The sequence below is a fragment of the Macaca thibetana genome, chromosome 3 (genome assembly GCF_024542745.1).
Source record: "Macaca thibetana thibetana isolate TM-01 chromosome 3, ASM2454274v1, whole genome shotgun sequence".
In the NCBI taxonomy this organism is placed as follows: Eukaryota; Metazoa; Chordata; class Mammalia; order Primates; family Cercopithecidae; genus Macaca; species Macaca thibetana.
In genome coordinates, this window is record NC_065580.1 from 103,039,597 (window position 1) to 103,058,155 (window position 18,559).

At 42.3% G+C, this 18,559-nt stretch overlaps 2 protein-coding genes across 3 annotated transcripts in view; one reads left to right on the plus strand and one right to left on the minus strand.

The window, feature by feature from the left end:
* AVL9 (AVL9 cell migration associated) overlaps nucleotides 1-6,310 on the plus strand; it is a 94,355-nt gene extending 88,045 nt beyond the window's left edge. For both annotated transcript variants that reach the window (XM_050783277.1, XM_050783278.1), the window contains exon 16: nucleotides 1,451-6,310. In XM_050783277.1, coding sequence (XP_050639234.1) covers nucleotides 1,451-1,566 — 116 coding nt within the window. In that variant the 3' untranslated portion in view covers nucleotides 1,567-6,310. The remainder of the gene's footprint in view (nucleotides 1-1,450) is intronic.
* The window catches only part of LSM5 (LSM5 homolog, U6 small nuclear RNA and mRNA degradation associated), a 298,060-nt gene that overhangs the window by 96,492 nt on the left and 183,009 nt on the right, over nucleotides 1-18,559 (minus strand). The window lies entirely within an intron of this gene.

Genomic DNA, 18,559 nt, shown 5'->3' on the forward strand with positions numbered 1-18,559 from the left:
TTCTGAATACCTAGAGAGAGACAGAAAACTCTACAGACTCATTTGTAAAGACAAACACAGCACACACAGCACTACCACTATGTTAGTTTTATTGCAAAGGAATGGAATTTAGCACACAAACATTTATTTCCAAACAATATGCCTTTGACTTATTTTGAATTTTAATTTTTTAATAGAAAAACTATGCTATATTATAGATTATTACAGATACATTATTATACATTATTACTTAATTTTTAGTGATGCTGCTACTGATAGTTAAATTCTAAAGGCAAATCTCTTCTATACTTTCCAAGAACAGTGGGAATGTATTCGTCAACTTAAATAATTTCACTTAGCATCACCTTTTTTTCTGAGACAGGGTCTCACTCTGTTGCCCAAGCTGAAGTGCAATATAGTGCGATCTTGGCTCACTGCAACCTCTGCAACCCCGGCGGGATCCTCCTGCCTCAGCCTACCAAGTAGCTGGGACTACGGGCATGTGCCATCATGCCTGGCTAATTTTTCTATTTTTTGTAGAGAGAGGGTTTCGCCATGTTTCCCAGTCTGTCTCGAATTCCTGTCGTCAAGCTAACCGCCCGTCTCGGCTTCCCAAAGTGCTGGGATTACAGGTGTGAGCCACCATGCCTGGCCTAACATCAACTTTTGAGATAATGTTCTATAAAACACAATAGACCTGGGGCAGATAGAGCTCTATACATCTTTGTTTAACGTAACTTCATTTTAGATGACAAAAGCACATTTCCCTAAAACAACCTAACCACTCTTCCCTGTTTAGGTGGTTATTGATTATCAAGTTGGTATTTAAGATACACAAAGCAGTTTGACTTTTTAAGCTCTCTAATAATTCTGATACATAGCCAGTGTTGCTAGCACTGAGGGTATTAAAGAAACAGTGTACTTTCAGAATGCTTAGGCAAGTAGGCTCCTATGCTAAAAAATCATCTATTTTTCCTTAACACTTTCCCATGGAAAGGGATTGTTTTGAAATTAAAAATGTAAATGATATTTTGGCTACTATTAACATATTGGTGTAATTCTAGTGAATTAACATTTATTGGCTGGGCACAGTGGCTCACCCTCTGATCCCAACACTTTGGGAGGCTGAGGCAGGAGGATCACTTGAGCCAAGTGTTTTAAGACCAGCCTGGGCAACATGAGACCTTGTCTCTACAAAAAACCAAAAAATTACCCAGGTGTGGTCACACATGCCTGTGGTCCCAGCTACTTGGTAAGCTGAGGTGGGAGGATCACTTGAGCCCAGGATGTCAAGGCCGCAGGGAGCTGTGACCACTCCGCTGCACTCCAGCCTGGGCGACAGAGCAAGACGCTGTCTCAAAAAACATTTAAAAAATTTTTTAATTAAAAATGTATTAATTATGTTGGTCTTTCACTGTCTTGTAACAAAAGTTAAGACATTTTTCCTTTTGTTCTTCTCCTCTCCATCCAGGCCAGTCAGTTGGAGGAGCTTTTTCCAGTGCAAAGACAGCTATGTCTTCATGGCTTTCCACTTTTACCACTTCCACCTCCCAAAGCCTCACTGAGCCACCAGATGGGAAGCCTTGAGCAGGGCGTCAGAAGCTGCTATTGCTTTCTGAGGTTTAAGTGTCCCCTGTCTGTCTGCTGCTCCCAGGCTGTTATCAGCCACAGATCCACAGCAGGGGACCGATGTCGAACTGTTTACATGGACGGTTGCTCTAAGTGAATGTTTCAGGATGCCGAAATGATGAAATCACAGCCATAGCAGGGATGGCTTTCCAGGTTGGGGTTTCAATTGACTACTATTATTTCAGTCTGAGCCTGATTAAAACATACAGTGAACCTTCTAATGAATTTTGAGTTCTGATACTGTACATTGGTTTACTTTAGAAGAGTTTTTACTTATGTAAATTCTGTTCTGTTTTGGTGTTTGAATATCTAGATGGTCATTGTAATTTATACTTGCTAAAATTAATTTATATTACCATTTTCTCTAAAGTTGGCCTTAAAATGTTCTTATAAAGTGAAGGGGTCACACAGTTGGGCCTTTATTATTTTGCTGAATTCTATGATGATATTTTTGCTTTCTACCCACAAAACATTTATTAATTCACTTCCTCCCAAACACATGAAAGTCAGGGGTGGTAGTTCTGAGGATTGGGTGTTTTATGTTTTTAGTTTGTTCTTTCCACATCCTTAAAAACTTGCTTTCAAACATCAAGGAGTATCACTGTGCTTTCCTCCTCTTTATAACCGTGCAGGTGGGAGTGCAGAGTGATGGTTCAGTGATACTGAAGCGGTTTAACATGAATGTGTCTGTAGGGCAATACTTTCAAAGACCTATGTGTTTATTTTTCAACCACAGTCATGTTGCAGTCTTTTACAAGCACTTTTTTTAATCCAGAGTTTGTGCCATCTGTTTCACTTTTTTTGTAGCGGGGACAGGGTCCCGCTGTATTGCCCAGGCTGGAGTGCAGTGGCGCCATCTCGGCTCACTGCAACCTCCATCTCCCAGGTTCAAGCAATTCTTGTACCTCAGCCTCCCAAGTAGCTGGGATTATGGACATGCACCACCACGCCCAGCTAATTTTTGTATTTTTAGTAGAGACGGGGTTTCGCCATGTTGGCCAGGCTGGTCTTGATCTCCTGGCCTCAAGTGATCTGTCTGCCTCAGCCTCCCAAAGTGCTGGGATTACAGGCATGAGCCGCTGCGCCTGGCCTGTTTCTTTTTTAAACAGTTTTCTATTGGGTGTTTGCAGACCTACAGCTTTTCTCGTAGTCTTATTCTTCATAAAGCTTTTCAAAGCACTTAGTCTTCTACTTCCCTAACTGAAAGTCCTCCTATAATCAATCCCTACCCCCTTCTATAAGTATTTTAAAAGAAAAGCAAGGTGACTATATTAAATAGAAATCTCATCTTAGTTTATATTCATCAAAGTAAGAGGCAAGAGAAGAAAACTGCAGCCTTGACATCTGTCATCTGAGAAAGGACATCTGGTTTCATGTTAGGTATATACATGCATGTGCGTGCCATCTACTGATGATCTGTACACAGCTGGACCTTGTGTGTTTGCCATGCTCAGCTCTCATTTGCTTTTCAAGGAGACCTGGGATGGGTGTTCTCAGAGAGTACTTACAGGGAAAAGACTGCCTTTTCAGTAACAAAGGATACTTGGGAAATACATTGTGAGTATGATCTATCCCAGATTGCTGGGGAATTAAAGGAGGGCACTGATTATATTTGGTTTATTCCTCATGAAATGTTTAAGAAGTAAATGCTTCCAAGGCATTTGAAATGAACATAGAAACATAATCTAAATATCTCTAAATTTTCCACTTTGTGTTTTCTAAACACAAATTGTATTACCCATTTGAGCATAACTCAAGAATTCGGCAATGATAAACTGAAGGGCTGAATGTGAGAACTCCATTAATTCCACTTCTTCCAAGAAAGTTAACCTCAGGAAATACTGTTTGAATAGAAGAAAGTAATACCATACAAAACCTTAAACAGTACTCTAATCTTTTTGTGCTGAGACTGAATTCATTCTAACATCTTGTTGTTTCTCAAGGACCACATCATTCGTTGGAGCATGATAGTGTGATTTGTGTGCAATTGTTACCTCTCAGCTGCTGAAGTTCACACTTCAGGGATCTAGGAGCCCTGTGAGGGGTCATCCAGCGAGATGCTGATTTGTCTTTCAGCTGGTATGGTTTCTATGATCGGGGTCAACTCCCATTTCTCACCCTTCAAAAGCAGCCCAGCTCATGCTTTGGAATCCACTGAAATAAAAATAGTTACATCAAGTTTAACTTTCTTTAATACCACTTTTTCCCCGTTTGAATATACACTTTGATCGGACTTTCTATTAACATTTCTAGCTAACAGTTTGATTCTTAGTGGTCACTTTACTGACTTTCAACATAAAACAAGTATCTCAGAAAATACAGCTTTCATCATAGAAATGGTCAAAAGACCATAGCTATATTTCCTTCAGGCTCTAGGAGGTGGAGTTTTTCAAGGAACACTGGCCCTTGTATTGTTGGCAGGAGCCCCAGGGCAGTTCGCACAAAGGCAGGAAGCCTCACCCCTGGTCCTGTGACCCCCCCACATACTTCAGGCTTGGATTCTAGGCTCCAAGTGGCCAGCATAGAAGCAGCAGCCTCTCTCCAAACCCTGGCTCTGTGAGCCACAGGAGCCACCACTAGGCCATCTTCTGACACAGCCCTGGTAAAGGTGTGTGTGTTGTTGGCCAAACTTGCCCCAGTGCTTGCTAAGGCTTGTGTGTCTAAGAACTGAGTATTTGTACCTAGGTGTGAGGGAACCAGGGTCAGCCAGCCTTTTTCAGATGTGCCAGGCACACACACTACATCAATGTCTTGGTGGTGGCTTCACTGCTATCCAGGTGACTTAAAAGTTTGGAAAATGTCCCTGGTATACTTCAATTCCTACTAGATATTGTAATGACAATGGTGTAGGTAAGGAAGAGAGAGTTAAAGCTACCAGTTGTGGAACAGAAATAGTTGCATGTCCAAAGGCGGCTTAGAATGATTGTGCATATGCATTTGGCTCACATAACCAGCATGAATAGTCTCTTCCCAAATCCGTTAGCGATTACCCCCTGGCCAAGCACAGCCCTAAAACAATTCTCATCCACTTTCCTGTTAAGAAACACAGCAGCAATATACTTTGGCAGCAAACCAGAGCATATGATGTGACTTGCTCAACCTTATCTTCCTTTCCAAATTGTATACGAAGCGTCTGATGTTTTTTAGAATAATTCCTTTGGAAAGCCAAGGAGAAAGCAAATTCGGAAGAGAAGTGAGAAATTGTTGCCTGGCTGAGGAACAAGGTGCTTAAAATCTGAATGAAAGTATTTTGAGAGCAGTATTTCATGTGCTAAGGGTTATAAGAATTCTTTTAGAAAGCAGTCAGAATGTTACTCTGCTAGTTACAAGTTTTAAAGTCACGCTATAGCATTATCGCCCTGGTAGGTAGGTTTTGTTATTGTTTTATATTTTGTGAATAAAAGTTTTGTAGAAGTTACAGCTAGTGGTCTTTTCCCTCCAGAGCCAGTGATGAGTGTTGGAGCACTTCAGCTCTGGAAGGGGTGAGTGTTCTGACCTTTAACCACATGAACTTAACCTGTGTCAGCAGTTGCGGAAAGTAGCCTGTTAGAACAGCAGCTGCTAAGCATTGCCTGGTATTTTAGTGGGGAGATGGTTGGGACTTTTAATGGCATCAACACTTGCATGCTGTGAATCTTTGATCAGAGATGAGGTGCCATTCGTGGCATTTCCACCCTGTCTCGTGGTAGCCTTTAAAAGTGGTAGAAGATGCTATCCTAATTCCCTGAGGATGATGGTCATTCCATGCAGCATAATGTGCCGCGAGGAGTTTTCTCATTCCAGTTCTTTGGACTTCGTAACATTGGAATTGTTTTTCCATAATTTCCGGCATTCCATAAATATTTGTCAAGGACAAAGAAAAGGAATGTGGATGTTTATTCTTTTCATATGAATGACTTTGTACACATGACTTCCTGCTTTCATTATGAAGGAGGGGAAACTAGCTCCCTTATATGGTAACTCCAAAGTTAAAAAATTGTGCATGTCTGAGGGGTTGAATATATTTTGTAAAACTCTAAATACATTTGTATTTCTGTGCTGTTCTAAAGTTTACCTTTTTACTTATATGAAAGATATAGAAACTATATATTTAAATCATGTAAATGGAACAGTGTAGGGGGTTTTCCCGATCTTATTTTTCATCAGCTTCTCACACCCATGTAGTATGCTGCTCAGATTTTTTCGTGTGTGCAATATGAACATTTGAACATTTCAGTCAGGTACTGAGCCAGAAAAGGTAATTGAAGTTTTCAGAAAGCTTCTGTGCTTAGAAAATATTTTGTTGTTTTCTTAAAATAATAGTATTTTGTAGCTGGAAGAATAAGATCAAGGCTTACATGTTTCAGGCCCCTTGGTCACTGGTTCCTGAATTTAGGAAACATTGGATTAATGAGTTGGTGAAGGCATTTAGTGGTTACAAAAATAGTTTAAATATTTACAATTAAAGGCTTTTCACAAACCTTTTCTAAGAAAATTTAGCTGAGAAAACTTAAAAAGTTTTCTAAGGAAGTTTAGCCCGTGGCACGTGTTTTGATCAGAAAGGTATTTTCTCTTTGGTAGTTTTAAAGTTTGTACTAGTTTTTTTTTTTTTTTATTGTTAAAATTATAAATCACGTCTAATCATACTGAATTGTAAAACTTCTATTGTATCTTTATTTTAAGCGTAAATGAGAATAAAATGATCCTGTTCGCCCTGCCTACAGTTGAACTTGACCTGTCCTTCTAGAAGTACCCTGTGTGTTGTCCATGTGGTTTCTGTCCACTTAATGAAATGCTGATCATTGTTGAGGGCAAGTGATGGGTTCATAAGGGCTTCTAAGACTATTCTGTTTGTGTATGTTGGAGAATTTCCATAATGAAGAGTTAAAAACTACTTGCTAGCCATTAAACAACTTCATTACCCATGAAAAGGCACCAGTTCCTGTGTGGCGGACCCTGAGTGCCTGACTTAGGAATTGGCTTAATTTCGTAGCTTCTCCACGGATGCCCTGGCCTCCATAAGCCCCCTTACCAACTGAAACCTTGGCTGCTGTTGTTGCCTTCCCATCCTTCTAGTTGTTGGAGGAGCACTACTGAGAGAACCTGTAGTACATAGTAATCAAAGACCCAGCCCCAACCTCTCTTCCTACTGAAAGTCTTCCCCAGGCTACTCTGAGTCCTTTCTAATACCTGAATTCTCAGGGGCCAGTGGCTCATGCCTGTAATTCTGAACACTTTGGGAGGCTAAGGCAGGAAGATTGCTTGGGCCCAGGAGTTTGAGACCAGCCTGGGCCACATAGGGATACCTCGTATCTACAAAAAATTTAAAAATTAGCTGAAGGCCAGGTGCAGTGGCTCACACCTGTAATCCCAGCACTTTGGGAGGCTGAGGTGGGCAGATCACCTGGGGTCAGGAGTTCGAGACCAGCCTGACCAACATGGAGAAACCCTGTCTCTACCAAAAATACAAAATTAGCTTTTTGTATTTGGCATGGTGGCGGGCGCCTGTAATCCCAATTACTCGGGAGGCTGAGGCAGGAGAATCGCTTGAACTCGGGAGGCAGAGGTTGCAGTGAGCAGAGATCGAGCCATTGCACTCCAGCCTGGGCAACAAGAGTGAAACTCCATCTCAAAAAAAAAAAAAATGAGCTGGGCATGGTGGCATCTTCCTCTAGTCCCAGCTACGGTGGGGGTGAGGGGGTGGGCGCAGGTGAGAGGATCACTGAAGCCAGGAGGTCAAGGCTGCCGTGAGCCATGATTGCACCACTGCCCTTCAGCTTGGGCAACAGAACGAGACTCTCTCTCAAAAAAATAAAATAATAAAATACCTGGATTCAGTACTTACTGAGGACTATGTAAAGCGGTGCTTCCCAATCTTGGAGATTTGCCATACAGTGCCACACATAGTCCCTGACACGTGCAGTTCCTGATCCCATGGACCTTGCTGTCCAGCAGGTGGGGGTGGGCGGTCACTGTAGAGGGGAGAGTGCTGGGTGGTGGGGGAGCAGGAGTGGCACCAGCAAACCACTGCAGGTAACTGCTTTTTCACAGGGACCAATAAATGTCTCTTCCCGAGTCCAAGTTGAGACCTGAGGGAGAGTTTTCCAGGTGAGGTGGGAGTGAGGGGAAAGACCACAAGACGTAAAGGGCTCCAGGGCCTGGCAGAGCAGCACAAGCAAAGACTGGAAGCAGCGCGGCTTGAGGGGATGTTTTTTGGAGTGGCCGAAACCGAAATGGCAAGGAGGACAGGCTAGAGATGAGGTCAGGAAACAAGGCCATATCTGGAGGAGAGCCCTGTCAGCCCACGGACAGGGGAAAGCCTTCAAGGGTTTCCCACAGGCGGGTGGCAGGTTGGCTGGGTGTTGCCTGTGGAAAGTTCTTTCAGTCACGGGTACCACTGCTTCTGCTTTGCCCTTTGCTGTAAAGCTAGTGATGTTCCTCAGCTGACCTCTGAACTCAACCACCGCCCCTTTCCCTTCCTCACTGGCCTTCCCAGTTTTCCACTGACTTTAAATCGCATTTGCCCCAAACACAATAAAGCCAAGAACAAAAGTCTGTGGCATGGCCCTCAGTCAAAAACCAGTTACTGCGAGAACAGTTTTCCCGATTTCCCCAGGCATTCGGTCCGTGGAGGTTGTTGATGAAAAGAACCTGTCAAGTGATGGTGTCCCTGCCAGGAAGCCAAGAGCAGAGAGGGCACTGGAGCATCTGTTCCATTACTCTCTCTGGCTAAGTGGAGACCCAGGAGACATGTGGCACCACCACTGTGGTGACGTGTTTAAACTTGGAGAAAACCCGCTGTTTCTTCATGTCATTTACAAGCAGGAAGGGAATCATTTATACATTCAAAAAGCCCATCTGCCACTAACATCTGGACTTTCAATTATATTAAATTCATGGAATTATTTTTTCTGATAAAATTTTACCACATTCATGCTCTCAGGAATGCTAAAGTTAAAAGTGGGACAATGGAGAATTTCTGAAGTAGGCTGTCCACCTGCGTCCTCAGGCTCTGCCCTAGAAAACCGTTACTTCCTAGAAACCATGGAGACCAAAGCAAAATTACCCCGTCCTTGGCTCTGACATCCTGAATTGGTTCTTTGTACAGGATCATCCATTTAGAAACCAAAGCTTCTGTGGCCTTGATAAACCACTCACTCTCGCTAAATACTTTCCAAATGGAAATTCCTAGGTAAAGTTTTAACAGATGAAGATGAATATTTTTTTGTGTCACCCATTTTATGGTCATTAAAACCACAAGGTCAGCAGGACTAGAATTTTTAAATCTTATATATTTTATGACCTTTAAAGTGTATTTTTTCATTAGTGACAGAACCCTCACTTTGACACTCAAAGTGGAAATCATTTTTATTTTGAATGTGGTTAATTCCATTCCTTTGAGCACCTGGGTTTAATCCTTAGAATTTTCTTTTGAGACCTTGTTGGAAATGAAAGATAACTAGTCACCACTCCTCTGGTTGGAAGACGTGTCTTTTGTTTCCTTTTTTTTTTTTTCTTAATTTTTTTTCTTTAAATAGAGACACAGTGTCAGTATGTTGCCCAGGTTGGTCTTGAACTCCGGGGGCTCAAGCAATCCTCCTGCCTCAGCCTCCCAAAGTGCTAGGATTACAGGCGTGAGCTACCATGCCTGGCTTGTTTCCTTTTAAACTGTCAAGTTAACCCTGTGACTGCCCTCCCTTGAAGAACAGGCTATTGTGTTTCCAAAGCTTCTAATGTAATTCATAGGGAACTCAAAATGGATTTCCCACATGGACAGTGTTGTTTATGGGAGTTATGTCTCAGCTCATAAAAGGCAGCTCACCAGACAGCCAGAGTAGATACCAAAATACAGTCACACGTCACTAACAACATTCTGAAGAATGCGTCACTGGATGATTTCACTGTTGTGTGAACATCATAGAGTGTACTTACAATGACCTAGATGGCAGAGCCCACCACACAGTTAGCTCATATGGTTTGGCCTATTGCTCCTAGGCTACAGACCTCTACAGCATGGTACTGTTCTGAATCCTGCAGGCAGTGTTCACACAATGGTAAGGATTTGTGCTTCTAAACATAGAAAAGGTACAGTAAAAAGACAGTATTATACCAAATTAGCTGGGTAGTGACACATGCCTGTAATCCCAGTTACTCGGGAGGCTGAGGCAGGAGAATCACTTGAACCCGGGAGGTGGAGGCAGCAGTGAGCCAAGATCACGCCACTGCACGCCAGCCTGGGCAACAAGAGCAAAACTCCATCTCAAAAAAAAAAAAACAGTATTGTAATCTTAGGGAACCACCATCGTATATGCTGTCTGTCACTGACCAAAGGTTCGCTATGTGGCACATGACTGTGTGTTATAAAGGTACTAGAGAACTGAGCAACAGACGGAGACGTGTTAAGTGACAGCCTGGCAGCTGAAACCGTAACTCCCATTTGCCACAGCCCCAGCAGAGTAAGTAAAGCTTCACTCAGTCTTAACACAAAACCACTTGCTATGGGTGAGGGCTGTCTGGGTCCAGAAGAGATTAGATCTGTACATATACGTGATAAAGAAAGTGATGGGGCTGGGTGCAGTGGCCCACACCTATAATCCCAACACTTAGGGATGCTGAGGCACGAGGATTGCTTGAGCCCAGGAGTTTGAGACCAGCTTGGGTGATACAGTGAGACCCCTTCTCTACTAAAAATAAATTAGCTGGACATGGTGGCAAGCGCCTGTAGTCCCAGCTACTCTGAGGTAGGAAGACTGCTTGAGCCCAGGAGATCAAGGCTGCAGCGAACTATGATGGTGCCACTGCACTCCAGCCTGGGTGACAACGCAAGACCAAAAAAAGAGAAAGATGAGTGTGTTGAGAAGTCCAGTCAAGTGCATCATGGCAACCTTTTCGCTGGGACAGTGAGAGAAAGCTTCCTCAAGGAAGTGTCATTTGAGCTGCTGAAGTGAGGGTGAGGCAGTGAAGAGGATGAGAGCAGATTTTCTGTCCTCCAGCCTTGGGGACAGGGCTGGGGTGGCATGGCCTGAGATACAGATTTTCTGTCCTCCGGCCTTGGGGACGGGCTGGGGTGGCATGGCCTGAGATGCAGGGCAGGAGCAGGCCAGGGGGAGTGAGGCTCTAGGAGGGGAAAAGAGTGATGAGAGAGGAGAACTGAAGAAGGAAACAGCCTGCGGGGTTGCTAAAGCCAGCAGGAATCTGAGAAAGACAGAAACCAGCTCCTCCCGCTCTGCCCCCGGGAGTCTGTTTCTCTTGGTGAGGCTACGGGGACTAAGGGGAAGAGTGTGAGGAGGGGAAAACCCCTCTTGGCAGACACAGGAGAAAAGAGAAGAGCCTGTGAGGAGCAGTCTGTGTTGAGGACGTGTGTGTGACGATGTGGCTGCCTTTCCAGGAGCAAGCGTGGGAAGTACCTTCCACCAAGGAAGCTGGAAGGGTTGGGAAAGTGCAACTGCCTTTATATCAATATCACAAACCAAACCGTTTTGAAAATAAACATGTTTTTCTTGGGGACTGAAAGATGTTTTATCCACTCTGAAGCTGCGACAGATTTCAAGGCTAAGCAGATGTTAATTAAAATCAACTATTTCACCTGATTTAGGTGGTTAGATAAGTATACACATAAAGTCAAGCTGTACATGTGAGATGTATTTTAATGTTTCTAATCATTAAAAATGTTTCAATCATTTCAAAATGTAATTTACTTCTCAGGGAAGTATGATCAGTGGAAGGAATACAGCTTCCACTTTTCAGACACATCTTTGAAGATAACTACAAACCCAAGAGGCTCGTGTTTCTGACAAGTAAAAATTCCACATAAAATTGCCTGTATTTCATTTCACTCAATTTTGGCAACAATAATTAGCATCACTCTTTGCATTTGTTCAGGGCTTTATAATAAAGTTGGGATGCCATAAATAGGAGGTCAACAGGCCTGGGTTGGAAACCCAGCACCCACACTTGCTTGTTACTTGACATCTCTGAACCACACATTCTCCTTCAGTACAGTGGGTTTAAATGAGATGACGATGTGTGTGTTGGGGCTGCACTTGTGTATCTTCATATTTGTCTATTGTTCATCATCCTCTATGGCATGTGAACAGGGCGTTTTTCTTGTTTTATTTATCTTCAGAGCCTAGAACAGTGCCTGGTGCAGAGTAAGCACTTAGTGGACACTGGATGAATAGACTGATAGACAATTCTGATTTGTAAATGGAGAAGAAGGGAGATGTTTTCTTACTGGGAGAAGAAGCAGAACAAAAGAGAATGAAAAGAATGGTGTGAGTTCCTGTGGATAGAAGAGAGGGCATCAGAAAAGAATGACATAATTGGATACGAAAAGGAAGTGTGAACTTATACATACTCAAACTGGCATTATGTCTAATATATGGTTGACCCTGAATACACATGTACTATTACTTTTTTTTTTTTTTTTTTTTTGAGACAGTCTCACTCTGTCACCCAGGCTGGAGTGCAGGTGGTACAGTCTCAGCTCACTGCAACCTCCACCTCCCAAGTTCAAGCAATTCTCCTAGCTCAGCCTCCTGAGTAGCTGAGACTACAGGTGCACACCACCACACCTAGCTAATTGTTGTATTTTTAGTAGAGACGGGGGTGTCACCATGTTGGCCTGGCTGGTCTCAAACTCCTGATGTCAGGTGATCCACCCATCTCAGCCTCCCAAAGTGCTAGGATTACAGGCGTGAGCCACTCGCCCGGCCTGCTATTACTATTATTTTTAATTCTTTTTTTTTTTTATTTCTTTTTTTCTTAGAGACAGTGTCTCACTCTGTTGCCCAGGCTGGAGTTCAGTGGTGCAATCATAGCTTACTGCAGCCTTAAACTCCTGGGCTCAAGCAATCCTCCCACTTCACCCTCCTAAGTAGCTGGCACTACAGGTGCATGCCACCAGGCCTAGCTAACGTTTCTTAATTTTCTTTTTCTTTTTTTTTTTGAGACGGAGTCTCGCTCTGTTGCCCAGGCTGAAGTGCAGTGGTGCAATCTCAGCTCACTGCAACCTCCACCTTCTGGGTTCAAGTGGTTCTCCTGCTTCAGCCTCTCGAGTAGCTGGGACTATAGGTATACGTCACGATGCCCAGCTGATTTTTTGTATTTTTAGTAGAGACGGGATTTCACTGTGTTAGCCAGGACGGTCTCGATCTCCTGACCTCATGATCTGCCCACCTCGGCCTCCCAAAGTGCTGGGATTACAGGTGTGAGCCACCGCACCTGGCCATTTTAAATTTTTTTGTAGAGAAATGACCTTTGTATGTTGCCTCAGATGGTCTTGAACTTCTGGGCTCAAGCGATCCTCCCACCTCAGCCTCCCAAAGTGCTGGGGTTATGAGTGTGAGATACCACACTGGCCTATTTTTGATTCTTTAATAACTGAAGAGACTCAAAAGAATTTTTATCTAATGTGTATGATATAAAAAATAATAAAATGAACAATCCATCACCCAGCTCTAAGGGGGTGTCTCTCATCCCTCATTTTGCTTAAAAATTTGTCCAGGCATTGTGGCTCATGACTGTAATCCCAGCAATTTGGGGGGCTGAGGTAGCTAGATCACGAGCCCAGGAATTTGAGATCAGCCTGTGCAACATGGTGCAACCCTATCTCTAAGAAAAATTAAAAAAAAAAAAATTAGCCAGGCATGGTGGCACATGCCTGTGGTCCCAGCTACTCACAAGGCTGAGGTGGGAAATCACCTGAGCCAGGGGAGTCAAGGCTGCAGTGAGCTGTGATTGTGCCACTGCACTCCAGCCTGGGCAACAGAGACTATGTCTCAAAGGAAAAAAAAAAATTACCATATATTTCCCTTCTCAACAACAGATTGTTTAGTGTGTCAGATTATTGAACTTTATACAAGTTGAATCATACATACATATTACCCTGTGACTTGCTTTTGCTTGCACATTAAGTTTCTGAGCATCATGTCGCTTTGTCTATCAGTAGATCATTTTCACTGCCAGGAAGTATTCTATTGTGTGAATATACTGCAGTTTATTTCCACACTCAATTGTTCATGAGTTCACAAACAATTTTTTTGGTCTTCCCCTCCCCAACCAATGTTTGCTATTATAGGAGGCCCCCCTTGAGCATCATGTGCCTGGAATTGAAAAAAAGAAAGAAAGAAAGAAAAAGAAACAAAAAATACAGTAGTCCCACCATACCTTCGGAGGTTACGTTCTAAGAACCCTACTACACACATGAAACCACAGATAGTACTGAACTCTATATATTACTATGTTTTTTTCCAATACGTACCTATGACAAAGTTTATAAATTAAGCATAGTAAGAGATTAACAATAACTAACAACAAAATTAGAGGCCGGGCACGGTGGCTCACGCCTGTTATCCCAGCACTTCAGGAGGCCAAGGTGGGTGGATCACGAGGTCAGGAGTTCAAGACCATCCTGGCTAACATGGTGAAACCCCGTCTCTACTATAAACACAAAAAAATTAGCCCGGTGTGGTGGCGGGTGCCTGTAGCCCCAGCTACTCAGGAGGCTGAAGCAGGAGAATGGCGTGAACCCGGGAGGCAGAGCTTGCAGTGAGCCGAGATTGCGCCACTGCACTCCAGCCCGGGTGACAGAGCGAGACCCCATCTCAAAAAAAAAAAGAACAATTATAACAATATACTGTAATAAAAGTGATGCAAATATGATCTCTCCCTCAAAATATCTTATTGTACTGCATTCACCCTTCCTGTGATTGAGATGATAAAATGCCTACATGATTAGGTGAATGACACAGGCATTGTGACTAGCGTCAGGCTACTATTGACCTTCTGATGATATGTCAAAAGGAGGACCACCTGCTTCAGGTGATCCTGGACCATTGAGCCATATGATGTTGATGGTTGAGTGTCAGGAGGAAACCAAATTGATGACTACCAACCAGGACAATAGTGTAGACCTCAAGGATACATTGGACAAAGAGATGGAATGTCCTGAGTGGGACAGAAAAGGACAACCGGAGATTTCATCACGCTACTCAGAATGCCAAGCAATTTAAAACTTACAAGTTGTCCTCAGCAAATGCAAAAGAACTGAAATCACAAAAGTCTCTCAGACCACAGTGCAATTAAATTAGAACTCAGGATTAATAAACTCATTCAAAACCACACAACTACATGGAAATTGAACAGCCTGCTCCTGAATGACTCCTAGGTAAATAATGAAATTAAAGCAGAAATCAAGAAGTTCTTTGAAACCAATGAGAACAAAGAGACAATGTACCAGAATCTCTGGGACACAGCTAAAGCAGTGTTAAGAGGGAAATTTATAGCACTAAATGCCCCCATCAGAAAGCTAGAAAGCTCTCAAATTGACACCCTAACATCACAATTAAAAGAATTAGAGAAGCAAGAGCAAACAAATCCAAAAGCTAGCAGAAGACGAGAAGTAACTAAGATCAGAGCAGAACTGAAGGAGATGGATACATGAAAAATCCTTCAAAAAATCAATGAATCCAGGAGCTGATTTTTTTAAACAAACTAACAAAATACATAGACCACTAGCTAGACAAATAAAGAAGAAGGGAGAGAAGAATCAAATAGACACAATAAAAAATGATAAAGGGGATATCACCACTGACCCCACAGAGATACAAACTACCATCAGATAATACTATAAACACCTTTACACAAATAAACTAGAAAATCTAGAAGAAATTGATAAATTCCTGGACACATACACCCTCCCAAGATTAAACCAGGAAGAAGCTGAATCCCTGAATAGACCAATAACAAGTTCTTAAACTGAGGCAGTAATTAATAGCCTACCAATCAAAAAAAGCCCAGGACCAGATGGATTCACAGGTGAATTCTACCAGAGGTACAAAAAAAGAGCTGGTACATTCCTTCTGAAGCATTCCAAACAACTGAAGAGGAGGCACTCCTCCCTAACTCATATTATGAGGCCAGCATCATCCTGATACCAAAACCTGGCAGACACACAACAACAACAAAAACTTCAGGCCAATATCCCTGATGAACATCAATGTGAAAATCCTCAATAAAATACTGGCAAACTGAATCCAGCAGCACATCAAAAAGCTTATCCACTATGATCAAGTCCACTTCATCCCTGTGATGCAAGGCTGGTTCAACATATGCAAATCAATAGACCTAATCCATCACATAAACAGAACCAATGACCAAAACCACATGATCATCTCAAAAGATGCAGAAAAGGCCTTTGATAAAATTCAACATCCCTTCATGTTAAAAGCTCTCAATAAACTAGGTGTTGATGAAACATATCTCAAAAAAATAAGAGCTATTTATGACAAACCCATAGCCAGTATCATACTGAATGGGCAAAAGCAGGAAGCATTCTCTTTGAAAACCAGTACAACACAAAGATGCCCTCTCTCACCACTCCTATTCAACATAGTATTGGAAGTTCTGGCCAGGGCAATTAGGCAAGAGAAAGAAATAAGGGGTATTCAAATGGGAAGAGAGGAAGTCAAATTGTCTCTGTTTGTAGACAAAATTATTCTATATTTAGAAAACCCCACCGCCTCAGCTCAAAAACTCCTTAAACTGATAAGCAACTTCAGCAAAGTCTCAGGATACAAAATCTATGTGCAGAAATCACAAGCTTTCCTTTACACCAACAATAGACAAGTAGAGAGCCAAATCATAATGAACTCGCATTCACAATTGCTACAAAGAGAATAAAACACCTAGGAATGCAGCTAACAAGGGACATGAAAGACCTCTTCAAGGAGAACTACAAACCACTGCTCAAGGAAATAAGAGAAGACACAAACAAATTAAAAAAAAAAATCCATCCTCATGGATAGGAAGAATCAATATTGTGAGATGGCCATACTGACCAAAGTAATTTATCAATTCAATGTTATTCCCATTAAACTACCATTGACATTCTTCACAGAATTAGAAAAAACTACTTTAAATTTCATATGGAACCAAAAAAGAGCCTGTATATCCAAGACAATTGTAAGCAAAAAGAACAAAGTTGGAGGCCTCAAGCTACCTGACTTCAAACTATACTACCAGGCTACAGTAACCAAAAAAGCATGGTATTGGTACCAAAACAGACATATAGACCAATGGAACAGAAGAGAGACCTCAGAAATAACACCACACATCTACAGTCATCTGCTCTTTGACAAGCCTGACAAAAACAAGCAATGGGGAAAGGATTCCCTATTTAATAAGTGGTGCTGGGAAAACTGGCTAGCCATGCACAGGAAACTGAAACTAGACCCCTTCCTTACACCTTATACAAAAAATAACTCAACATAGATTAAAGACGTAAATGTAAAACTGAAAATCATAAAAACCCTAGAAGAAAACCTAGGCAATACCATTCAGGACATAGGTACGAACAAAGATTTCATGACGAAAATGCCAAAAGCAATTGCAACAAAAGCCCAAATTGCCAAATGGTATCTAATTAAACTAAAGAGCTGCACAGCAAAAGAAACTATCATCCGAGTGAATACGCAACCTACAGAATGGGAGAAGATTTTTGCACTCTACCCATTCAACAAAGGTCTAATACCCAAAATCTACAAGGAACTTAAACAAATGTACAAGAATAAAATAGCCCCATCAAAAAGTGGACAAATAATATGAACAGCCACTTCTCTAAAGAAGACATCTACACGGCCAACAAACATATGATAAAAAGCTCAACATCACTGATCATTAGAGAAATACAAATCAAAACCATAATAAGATACCATCTCACACCAGTCAGAATGGCGATTATTAAAAAGCCAAGAAACAAAAGATGCTGGTGAGGCTATGGAGAAATAGGAACACTTTTATACCACTGGGGGAAATGTAAATTAGTTCCAACATTGTGGAAGACGGTGTGGCGATTTCTCAAGGATCTAGAATCAGAAATACCATTTGACCCAGCAATCTCATTACTGGATATATAGCCAAAGGAATATAAATCACTCTACTATAAAGACATGTGCACGTATGTTTAGTGCAGCACTGTTTATAGTAGCAAAGACATGGAACCAACAAAAATGCTCATCAATGATAAACTGGATAAAGAAAATGTGGTACATATACACCATGGAATACCACGCAGCCATAAACAGGAATGAGATCATGTCCTTTGTGGGGACATGGATGAAGCTGGAAGTCCTCATCCTCAGCAAACTAACACAGTAACAGAAAACCAAACACTGCATGTTCTCACTCAGTGCGAGCTAAATAATGAAAACACATGGACACAGGGAGGGGAACAATACACACTGTGGCCTGTCAGGGGTGGGAGGCAAGGGGAGGAAGAACATCAGGACAAACAGTTAATGCATGCATGTTGGACTTAAAACTTAGATGACAGGTTGATAGGTATAGCAAACCACCATGGTACATGTATACCTATCTAACAAACCTACATGTTCTGCACATGTATCCCGGAACTTACAGTAAAATATATAAATAAAAAAGAAAGATATATTTTTTAAAAAACACCGTTATATTTCTGGAATTTTTTTTTTTTTTTTTTTTTTGAGACGGAGTCTCGCTCTGTCCCCCAGGCTGGAGTGCAGTGGCCGGATCTCAGCTCACTGCAAGCTCCACCTCCCGGGTTCACGCCATTCTCCTGCCTCAGCCTCCCGAGTAGCTGGGACTACAGGCGCCCGCCACCGCTCCCGGCTAATTTTTGTATTTTTTTTAGTAGAGACGGGGTTTCACGTGTTAGCCAGGATGGTCTCGATCTCCTGACCTCGTGATCCACCCACCTCGGCCTCCCAAAGTGCTGGGATTACAGGCTTGAGCCACCGCGCCCGGCTATTTCTGGAATTTTCAATTTAGTATTTTCAGACTGCAGTTGACTGCAGGGAATTAAAACCATGGAACCTTGGATAAGGGGGAACTACTGTACAAGCAGGTTGCTAAGATCAGTCTTGTGTACGTCTCCTGATAGGTGTGTATGAGAGTTTCTCTACGGTGCACACCTAGAAATGGAATTGCTAAGCCA